Here is a 12,029-nt window from a genome sequence, read left to right on the forward strand (position 1 = left end):
CTTCCACCACTCTGTCAGGCAGAGTCGCTGACAACATTTAAGAAGTGTCTAAAAGAGCCCTTAGATCACCTCAGCATTGAAGGCTACAGGCCAGGTGCTAAAAGGTGGGATTAATATGAATGGGTCCACACTCGCTGGCATGGACATGGTGGGCCAAATGGCCTGTTTCCATGCTGTATGACTGTGACTCCATGATTCTTTTCACAGTTGCTGCCTAACCTGTTGAGTGTTTTCAGCCTTTTCAGTTTTATTTTAGTTGGTGCAGAAAGTTGAGTAATCGAGTTCAGTTTGGCAATTCTTTTAATCAACTTCCTGCACCAACTTTTTGCAGAAACTTCTGAGTGGAACTTAGGTCCAGATTGACAAATATAGCCAAGGTAGAAACTTGAACCCTATACAGTTGATTAAATTGATTCTTTTTTTACTTTCTCAATACTATGCCTACAATACCTGAATATTTGGGGATGTATTTAGCTACTTGTCAACGTGACGAATGTCAGTGGCATGGAATCAAGTAAAATTAAGCACACACATGCAGGGTAAAGCTCTCATCCCAGTGCTAAATAATGCACTATCCCCATCCTCTGAACAATAGCCCTACAATAGTCCTACTTGAGCAATTTCCCTACCCCTCTAAAAAATTAATAATGTCTGAGTGAGATCAATTTTAGTGCTGAATTATGGAAAACTTGTCCAGATTTTGGCAGCTAAGATTACACTGCAGACAGCAGGAAAAAGGCTTTCATTCCAAACAACTATGTGGATTTCTATTTGAATTTGAAATGATAACAGGCCAACCCCATGACATACCCATTTCCTTCATATCATGCATTCAGGTTTTACCTTTGCATTTGCCTCCAGGTAGTTGTACAGAACATTGACTGAGATGGTGAGATCTCCAGTGTTGAATGGATAAGATCGGTTCCAACCCTGTGGCCCAAATTTACGTCTCTCTGCCACAACTGCATGAAAGTAGCAAAGAGCAAAGAGAATGCTCTTGAATTCATTCTCTCGTGCACACATTTCCAATGTGTCCTAGGATAAAGAGTAGAAACATGTAGAGGTATGCATTATTCTCAAATAATGATACTTTTCTAAGGAGATTCTTCTGACTGTACAGAGAAAGTCAGTGTAAGCTGCTGTAACAAATGCATACCCACGTTACAATTTACTGCGGACAAGGAAATTTGCCACAGTTCTCTGAAGGATGAAAGTCCTACCATATACAGATTTTCCAAATATCTTTACACTTAGTAAAAATCAATTATATTTGACAGAGACTGAGGAATGGGTATTTTCTTAGATTTTAGCAGAATCATTTAATCTGCTCTTGACCAAGTGCAAGACATAACATATGCCATGGCATAGGCAGAAAGAAAATCAAAAAACTTCTTACAGAGACCAAGTCCATTCCATATTTAATTGTTGAAGAAAACTTCTCTAAGGCTTTTTTATGACCCCTATTGGTAATCAAACAAATCTGCAAAATGTCTGCTATTCAAGCATCCCCAGCGTTTAAACCTGGCCCATTGCTATTCACCAGTAACATTTATTAGATTTCAGCAAAGTGCAGCAATCTTCCACCTGCCAAATCCGTCGTAATCATTAAAGTAAAATTTGAGTTTTTTTTAAACTTGTTGGAATTATTAAAAAATTCACTCACATGACCTTCTTCCTAGCGCAGGCATGTATTCAAAGAAGGAAAAACTAAGTTATCAGATGAAGATGGTTCAAACGGAAAGATAGTAGGCTAATTTATCAGACATAATATATTCTCTATTGACAGAAAACAATAAGCTTTGCAGCAATCTGAACTTCCACTGTGGCTGAGCTGGATGTAGCTTACAGTGCAATTATGATTTAACAAGAGCAAGAATATGCTAAATTCAATAGTCATTCTATCCAGGGTAAGTATAGGGGCTTTCTTTCCTCCAAGCTAGCAGTAAAACCCAATGAAAATGTTTCTCCTGTTCACTATCCAATGGCCTAAGCCATAAATGTGCAAGTGCGTCCAGGATCAAATTTGGTTTTGATTCCTCTCAAAGGTCAAACATTGCCAGAGCCTCAAATATTGCCAGAATCCAAGTTAGAGCTCAGGCATAGAAACATGACATTTAGGCAGGGCACTAGAGGGCAAGTAATAGTTGTGAGATCATAACCCAGCACTGGTTGGCATCTCAGGGATGCTGGAGAAAACTGGAAGGACAGAAATTAATTGAGTCTAAGAAAAACTCAGGAATAAAAAGTCAGAAGTAGAGACTTTATCCATAGATGTTATTTTCAGTGTTGCAGTGAGGGAATTCAAGGGCAAATGGTATTTATTCATGGAAATAAAGGAATGCAAGTTATGAAGTTAGAAGCAAATGATAGGTTCTTATAACAGCATAGATCAATGTAATGGCCCAGTGCAATGTGCATACACCAACTCAGCATACTGATACACTGGAATGATTTCATACAGCCACAAAGTACTGTGTTCTCACAGGCACAATGTAATGTCACATGAGTATGTTCTCACAGGAGTAATGTACTTGCACACTGGAGTGTGTTCACACCTGTTGACCATATTGGTAGCCTGCAGTGTTCGGCGTGTTAGATCAGCTACCTGGAGCATAACGTCAAAGGACATCCCACGTGCATCTACTTTAGGACATGTAAAAGACTACATAGAGTTCAGCAGCACCAAACAATAACGCTTTTGACATTTCAAATTAAGCTAAAAAATTTCAGTATTCTTATGAGACAGAAGAGGATTTACTGTATCTGTGCCGTAAATTACCTGATTGAAGTTATCTAAGGCCTTGTGCAAGTTAGCATGCATTCCTGTTGGGGGTTCATTGGTGATTTTGATGGAGTTTTCCAAGATACCTTGAGGAATAATGTGGCCATCAGGCGAGGGGGCCGGCTCAGCACTAATGAAGACACGGAAGTTCTCGTGGCTGCCCTCGCTGTGTTGCTCCATTTTCTTCTCCAGGTTACTGAGCCACTTCGCAACTAGATGGATATTCTGCACAGGAAAGCATCGAGTCAGCCAATATCAATTGAAAGTTCATATTTACATAGTCTCAACCAGTTAATTGAAGTAAATCCGCTTCATAGAAATTGAGGTCATGGCATACCACATGCTCATCCAAATACTTGTTAAATATTATCCCTTTTTCTGCCTAAACCAGCCTCTGGCAGCCAGTTACAGTCTCCCCCCACCCCATGTGTAAAAATATCTTCCCCAACTTCCCTTTAACCAACTTCCCTTTAATTCTTTGAACAATTAACTGAAACCTATGCCCCCTAGTTGCTGACCTTTCTGCTAAGGGGAATAGATCCTTCCAATACACTAAGCCCCTTCTATTTTATCCACCTCAATTAAATCTCACCTACTCTTCTCTATTCCAAAGAAAACAAACTCAGAGTAGCCAATCTTTCCACATAACTAATGTTCTCCAGCCCTGCAAGATCCCAGAAGATCCCCTCTGCAGCCTACCTTGTGCCTTCAAATCCTTCCAGTATCTAGAACGGTACACAGTTGACTATCTGTGGACTAATTAGTGTTTTGTACAGTTTCAGCATGACTTCATGACTTCTCTGCTCTTATATTTTGATCCTTGGCCAATAAAGGAAAATATCCCACAGGCCTTCTTAGCCACCTGTCCTGCTGCCTTCTGTTCTCTACATTTGTCTTTATATGATCATTCACTCTGTATTTGCTTTGTCTTGTTCATGCTTCTGAAATGCTTTCTCTCAAAATTCCTCCCTGGAATCAATTCCATTTATTACTTGCTGCTCATGTAACCAAACCATTAATATCATCCTGAATCTCCTGCTTTCTTTCCCACTGCCAACTGCACACCCTATTTCTGTACTGTCCATAAACTTTTTAATCATGACTTTTCTGCTTGTCTAAGTCATTGGTGTGAATCACAAAAGTCAAGGGACCACATGGTAAAAACCCTTCAAGTCATGAAAGTATATCTCAACTATTATCTTCCTGACACTGAGCCAATTTTAGGTCTAAGTTGTCTGTTTCTCTTGGATCCCATGAACTTTTACTTTTCTAACATGTGGGACCTTTTCAAAAGCTTTCCAAAATCTATGCAAACCTTATCAAATATAGTACTTTCACAAATTCCTGTTACTTCATCAAAGAGTTCAGATCAGGTTAACAAATCCATGCTGATTGTCTTTGATGGAATAGCACATTTCTAAATGATAACTTATACCTCCACTCAGAATTCTTTCCCAGCAATCTGTTTATAACTAATGTTAGACTTTGTGACCTGTAATCATTCTTTAATTTTCCCTCTTTTTAAACAATGGTGGCATGTTATAAGTCTTCTAATCCTTTAACCAGAGAGGATTGGAAAATGATGATTGAAATCTCCACTCTTTCCTCCCCTACTTCTCATTACAATCTTGGAGACATTTCATCCAGATTTGATAACTACTTTCAAAAATTTCTCATTGAGTTTGATTATGCTTGATATAGCCTGCATCTCATGTTCCCCCTGCATTAATCCTACGGAGGCAGAACCTGCTGGATCCACTGTACTGGAGACCCCCACTCCTGGACCCTTCTGTGAGGTGGAGCAGCCACACTGAGTGACCAGACCACAGGCAGCAGAACATGAAGCCTTGTCTCCAGGATGGCTCTGGCAGCCTTTGATACCTCATCAGTATCAAAGGCATCCTACACCATTTTTCAGAGGCATTTATAAACTGCACGAAACAGTTAAAAATTATTTTTAAAAGTAATTAAAATAGAAACAATAAATGTACTTAAAGTGCATTACAATAAACTAATTGAAGCATACATGTAAAATGAAACAAAGCAAAATAAATATAAAAATTAAATTACCTATTTAATGAAAGACAATGACCCCATTTAAATGAATGCAGTTATTGCTTGTACATTTGCCATGCTGTTATAAATCAGAGTGGCCAGATACGGAGGTGCATCCGGCCCCTTAGCTCAGGGCGGTCCAGAACTGTCAATGGACTCAGCAGTGAATCCAGCAGTGCACTGGCACCTGACCCCCACTACATTTCCAACTTCCATATTACAGCTTACAGACACAAAAATTGAAGACACACTGAACATAGGAGGATGAAGATGCAACAGTTCTCTATGGCATTGCTACAGCATGGGAATTCAATCTGACAATATTTCCTTTCTATATATTTATATAGAATATACTACTCTCTATATGTTTATACCATCCAATATTCCATACTACTGTTAGTTCAGAAACCCAATAGTACAGTTTACATGCTTCTTTAAACATGGGTGTAAAGGTCTGACAGGACAGCAAAGAACTACTTTGGTATTTGAATCATCACTAAAAGAGTAAAGGTTCACACCAATACATAGAGAATGCAATTACAGACAGACAGAGATTGAGTTAGAGTTAGTTGAGCATTTCTTCCTTTCCTCTTCATATCATAGAATGGTTACAGCACAGAAGGAGGCCATTTGGGCCATCGTGTCCACAATGGTTCCCTAACAGAGCAACTTCACTACTTCCACCCCCGGCCCCATCTCTGTGGTCTTGCATGTTTTTTTCCACGTATTTATCTAATCCTCTCCTCAAGGCCATAATAGAACTGACTCCACCACATCTGCAGGCAGTGCATTCCAGATTCCACCCACATACTGCATAAAAAAGCTCTTCCTCGTGTCACTGGTTAAGTCCTTTCCTCTTTGTTTTATGTTTGTGACCTCTGGTCCTCAACCCCTCCACCAATGGGAACAGCCTCCACCATCCATTCTGTCCACACCACTTAGCATTTTATATTCTTCTATCAAATCTCCCCTCAGTCTTCCCATTTTCAAAGAAAATAATGCCAGCCTGTCCAATCTATCCTTGGAACTGCAGTCCCTCATCCTAAAAAACATGCTGGTAAATCTCCTCTGGATCCTGTTTAGTGCCACAACATCCTTCCTATTATGACCAGGATTGAATACAATACTCCTGTTGAGGCTGGACCAGTATTTCATAAAGGTTCACCCTGACTTCCCTGGGTTTATACTCTTTGCCTCCATTGATGCAGGCCAGAACTGTGAAAGTCTTATTAAATGTTTTCTTAACCTGCCCTGCCACTCTCAATCACATGTGAACCCATACTCCAGGTCCCTCTGCTTCTGCACCCCTTTTAGAACAGTATCCTTCATTTTGCATTGACTCTCCTCATTCTTCCTACCAAAATGCATCATCTCCACATTCAAACTCATTACCACACATCTGCCCAATCCACCAGCCTGCTGCAATTTGCCACTATCCTCTTCGCAGTTCACAACACTGTAAAGCAAAATAGTGGCATCCTCACATCTAGGTGATTAATATAGATATAAAAAAGCAATGATGCTAACACTGATGACCCTGGCTTGGGGTGCACCATTATTCACCTCCCTCCAGCCAGAACATCAACCATTCACCATGAACCTTTGTTGCCTGTTACTCAGCCAACATCATATCCATGCCATCACTGTTCCTTATGCAACTCTGATCACAAGCCTGTTATATGGCACTTTATCAAAAGCCCTCTCACCTTCTTTTGCCTCTTCCCATTGAACCTATTGCCCTCCAAGCAATTTTTATCATCCCATATCTCTGGATTAAGATTGGACAAACAGACAAGAAGAATTTTTGATGTCTGATTTTCAATTACATAGCCAGATTGCCAATTTAGAATGAACTCTGAGAGGTTTTCAGTTACAAACTAATTACCTGACATTTGGTCTTAGAACATAGAACAGTACAGCACAGGACCAGGCCCTTCAGCCCACAATGTTGTGTCAAACCAATTACATTAGTAATAAAATGCCCAACTACACTAATCCCTTCTGCCTACACCATGTCCATATTCTACCATTTCCCTCACATTAATGTGCCTATCTAAGAGCTTCTTGAATGCCCCTATCATATTTGCCTCTACCACCACCCCAGGCAGTGCATTCCAGGCACCCACCACTCTCTTGTAAAAAAAAACTTGCCCCGCACATCTCCTTTAAAGTTATCCCCATCACCCTAAATGCATGCCCTTTGGTATTAGACATTTCAACCCTGGGGAAAAGATATTGGCTGTCTACTCTATCTATGCCTCTCATAATCTTATAGACCTCTATCAGACCTCTTCTCAGCCTCTGCCGCTCCAGAGAGGACAACCCAAGTTTGTCCAATTTATCCTAATCGAATATGCCCTCTAATCCAGGCAGCATCTTGATAAACTTCTTCTGCACCCTCTCCAAAGCCTCAACATCCTTCCTATAATGGGGTGACCAGAACTGAATGCAATACTCCAGATGCTGCCTAACTAAAGTTTTATAAAACTGCAGCATGACTTCCTGACTCTTGAACTCAATGCCTCGACTAATGAAGGCAAGTATGCCATATGCCTTCTTTATCACCCTATCAACCTGTGCAGTCACTTTCAGGGAGCTATGAACTTGGACCCCAAGATCCCTCTGCTCAACACTGTTAACAGTCTTGCCATTAACATAGTACTGTCTCTTTACACATTTGATCTTTCAAGGTGCAACACTTCACATTTGACCAGGTTGAACTCCATCTGCCATTTCTCTGCCCATATCTGCAACTGATCTATATCCCGCTGTATCCTTTGCCAGTCTTCTACATTATCCACAACACCACCAATCTTCGTATCATCTGCGAATTTACTAACCCACTCATGTACGTTTTCATCCAGGTCATTTATATACATCACAAACAGCAGAGGTTCTAACCTGTTGCGCTAACCTGTTCTACAGCATCAAACTGCATCTATATAATTTGCTGGATATTTGGACATTTCAATAATTCATCTTTTCTCCACAACCTCCTCCTCTCTTTCGATTATTTCTCTCTCTTTGCTGTCTATTTGATCATTGGATCTGAGAGTATTTGACATGCAAGAAAATAAAAGAGAATCCCGAGGAATAATGAAACAATCCCTACTTTTTTCCAACTCATTAAGCTGTGGGTCACAGGGGAATTGCCAAGAATTACTGGCACATCCAACATGTCAAGGACTGCTTTTGAGATTTGACTGGGGGGAGGTTACAGACTGATGAATCGTCTTTCATGTGTCAGTAGGCCTGAATATGCCCTTGCTAATAAGGAACTTACTTCTCTCCGTGCTCATATTATGTGTGAACTCACTGGCCCCATCAGATCTGTTGTTGCAAACTAAAAGCCTCCATTTTTATCCTCTGCCTCCTTACCTTGACTTTCTTTCCAGAGACAAGTCAGCCACTTACCATTCTATAGAACACAACCTTTGTCTAGGGTGCAGTCTTTGGCAAGTAATCCCTGATATTAATCATTGGCTTTAAAAGCAGCGCTGTGATATGGTCGAGTCTGGTATCAACTTTGGTAGGTATCTTGGAAAGTGCAGAAGATGTTGAAGTAGTCCTTAGTTAAGTCTATCAGAGATAGCTTCCGTCTAAAGCTTTATTTCATGTTGTACATGAACAATGTTGAATATTGGTTTATTGTTGTCATATGTACCGAGATACAGTGAAAAGCTTTTGTTTTGCTTACCATCCAGAAAGATCATGTCATACATAATCACATCGAGGTAATAAAAAGAAAACATAATGTAGAATATAGTGTTACAGTTACAGAGAAAGTGCAGTGCAGGTAAGATAAGGTAAGATACAAGATAAGATTTCTTTATTAGTCACATGTACATCGAAACACACAGTGAAATGCATCTTTGTGTAGATTGTTCTGGGGCAGCCCACAAAAGTGTCACCACGCTTCCGGCGCCAACATAGCAATGCCCACAACTTCCTAACCCGTACGTCTTTGGAATGTGGGAGGAAACCCACGCAGACACGGGGAGAACGTACAAACTCCTTACAGACAGCGGCTGGAACTGAACTCGGGTCGCTGCCACTGTAATAGTGTCACGCTAACCGCTACACTACCATGCCTGCCTGTCCTGTTACACTACTGTGTAGACCACGTACAAAGGCCACAACCATGTAGATTGGGAGAGCAATAATTGAAGTGTTCATCTTTTAGCATATGAGAGATCCATTCAAGAGTATGATTAAAGTGGGATAGAAGCTGTACTTGAATCTAGTGGTACGTGCTCTCAGGACTTTATATCTTCTGTCCTGGAGAGGGGAGAAAGGAGAATCACCAGGCTGGGAAGTGTCCTTGATTATGTTGGCTGCTTTCCTGAGGCAGCAGGAAGTGTAGAATGAGCCAATGGAGGGGAGGTTTATTTGCGTGATGGACTGGTCTGCGTTCACAACTCCCTGCAATTTCTTGTGGTCTTGGACAGAGCCACGCCAAACTGTGATGTATCTGGATAGGATGTGTTCTATAGTGCATCTATAAAAATTGTTAAGAATCATTGAGGACATGCTGAATTTCCTTAGCCTTCTGTGGAAGTAAAGGTGTTGGTGTGTATATCAGTGTCAGGAGATGATTACGCTTTAGCAGTGTGACCATCTGGTTTTGACAATGCCTCTACCAGTGATACAGTAACAACTTCAAAGCTGCCAGGCTCATCAACAGGGGTAACTAAATCACCTGAAATCTAGTCATTGATCAGGGCAAACCAGTCAGTTAACCCAAAAGGATGTAAACCAACGCAGAACCATAAGCAGACTGCGAATGTCCAGAGACCTCTGGTGCCTTACTTCTAGCTGTGCAAATTATTATCAAGTCAAGTCGAGTTTATTGTCATGAGCACAAGTATGATGAGGTACAGGGACAATGAAAAACTTGCTTGCAGCAACATCATAGCACACAGTTCACACAAGAAAACATAAATTAGACATAAATTTTACAAGACAGTGAAGACAAGAAGTGCAAAACAAGACATTAGTACAGAGAAAAACCACAAGCAGATACAAGTCCATGGTAGTGGAAGAGGTGGTCCACAGTGTTCTGTTGCTGAGGCAACATGGGAAAACCAACCAGGGATGAGTGGGAGATTACTTCTCTTGCTGAATTGGGCTCAGAGATAAATTGCTTGGATTTCCACATTTCACTGGAAATTATATTTTCCCCAAGTGGGGTTTGGAGTAGGATTGCAGTTTCAATGCATCATGTGACAATGCAGATTGCTTCCAAAAGACCCACTTATGGGAAAGATCATAGCAGTTGACCTAAATTTTAATATTAGTTGCAAGCATTGACTGGAAATAATAACATGAACTAAATGGTCTATGTAACCAATGAAGATCATAGCAGACTGAAATTTAAGCATCTTATCATTCCCATATAAAAAAAAGTGTGCAATGCTAAGCATTGAAGAACAAAGAAGAAAACTTGGAAAGAATATTTTCTGTGCGATCCCTGCAACGGCTGACAAGAATTTGCGCAGTTTCAAAATAAAATGATCAGAAAACAACAAGTCATTGAATGATAACCTTTTCCTTTGAAAAACGGCAGAGAATAAAGAATCACATACTTATAAAGGGATTTGCAGAAAATGGTTACAGAACAGAAGGAAGCCATTTGGTTTGTCACAACCGTGCTAGCTCTATATAAAGGAGAATCCAACTAGTCCCACCCCAATACTGTCCTGATAGCCCTGTAAATTCTTTCTTTTAAAATATTTATCCAGCTGCATTTTGAAATCTACAATTGAATATTCCTCTTTTACTGCCCCGGCAGTGCATTCCAGGCTCTCACCATTATTGTGTAAAAAAAAAACAATTTTCCTAATATTGGGTTTGATTCTTTTGCCAACCATCTCATTCTATATGTCCTAGGACTTGACTCCCTTGGCAATGAAAACACTTTATTCCCATCTACTCTCTAAATACCCTTCATGTTTGAAATGATTTTTATCAGATCTCCTCTCAGTTTCTACTGCTTTGTTTGCCGTTACTCAGTTAATTTTCCATCTATCTTATTCGATGAGCTTCAGATGATTATTGAAAGTCCATATTCACCACATCAACTTCACTTTCTTTCATTTGTCCATTTGGTTACTTCATCAAAAATCTACATCAATTTAGTTAGACACGACTTGCTCATTTGAAATCTATCCACATTTGTCCAATTCCGCCTCTGATTACTGCTTCAAGTACTTCAAAAACTTACACTGGCTGGTGTGTCATGATTGAGTTTATTCCTACACGCTATTTTAAACAAGAGTGTAACATTTGCTATTTTCCGGTCCTCAGACACCACCTGAATCCATTGAAGTTTAGAAGGTTAAGGTCAAGGCCTCTGCAATTTCCTCCCTTACTCCCCTCAGAGTGTATCCTGTCTGGACTGGATGACTTCTCCATTTTAAGTACATCTAACCTTTTTGGGACCTCCTATTTATCAAATTTTATCCAACCCAGGACCGCAACTATACCTTCCATTGCTGAGACTCCAAAAGCATCTTCTTCCTTGTTAGAATAGAATGAAACTATTTTGTTTAAACAGAAGAATAGGAAATGTTTCCCAGACACATAGGCCAAGATGCCATAATGAGGAATTGCCAAGAGCAATCTAAACAATATGTTTATTTGCAGCAGAACATACAGTAAACTTGAACTTTGAAAAGTAATGCAAATACCAACAACCCAACAATAAGTTTCCCAACAGTCAAAATTGGATTATACTGTCATATCTTCAAATGTTTCCAAGTTTGCAAATTGCGATGTTAGATAATGGTTGTTCACAAGTTTATCTTTCTACCTGGCTTTGGTTTCAATTTCTGGCAGCATATCCATTTTGTGACTTACTCAACATAATTCTCCCCACCCCCAAACCTACACCATGGTGACCTCAGACACATGCGCTAAAACCTTCAACATCCTTCTTGTCATGTCCAGATTTGTTTACTCCAATGCACATCAACCCAGCTTCTCATCCTTCACCCTCTGTCAACTTCAGCAGCTGCAGAATATTTTGCACCAAAGCCCTCTCCCCTATTTATTCCAGACCTCACTGACTTCCATTGATTCTCAATAGCCCAATGCCTGCTATTAAAAATTCTGTTTGAATCCAAGTTCACACATTTCCTCATCTCTGTAACTTCCACCTGATTTCACCCACCTAGGTTCTTGCCAGTACAGT

The 12,029-nt window shown here is 40.2% G+C and overlaps 1 protein-coding gene across 1 annotated transcript in view; it reads right to left on the minus strand.

Annotated features, from left to right (window-relative positions):
• LOC127580053 (dynein axonemal heavy chain 9-like) overlaps positions 1 to 12,029 on the minus strand; it is a 377,996-nt gene that overhangs the window by 54,446 nt on the left and 311,521 nt on the right. The window contains exons 63-64 of the mRNA XM_052033209.1: positions 2,780 to 3,007; positions 844 to 1,035 (exon numbers count right to left, since the gene is read on the minus strand). Of these exons, the coding sequence (XP_051889169.1) occupies positions 844 to 1,035; positions 2,780 to 3,007 (420 nt within the window). The remainder of the gene's footprint in view (positions 1 to 843; positions 1,036 to 2,779; positions 3,008 to 12,029) is intronic.

Source organism: Pristis pectinata, chromosome 18 (assembly GCF_009764475.1).
Source record: "Pristis pectinata isolate sPriPec2 chromosome 18, sPriPec2.1.pri, whole genome shotgun sequence".
NCBI classification, from domain to species: Eukaryota; Metazoa; Chordata; class Chondrichthyes; order Rhinopristiformes; family Pristidae; genus Pristis; species Pristis pectinata.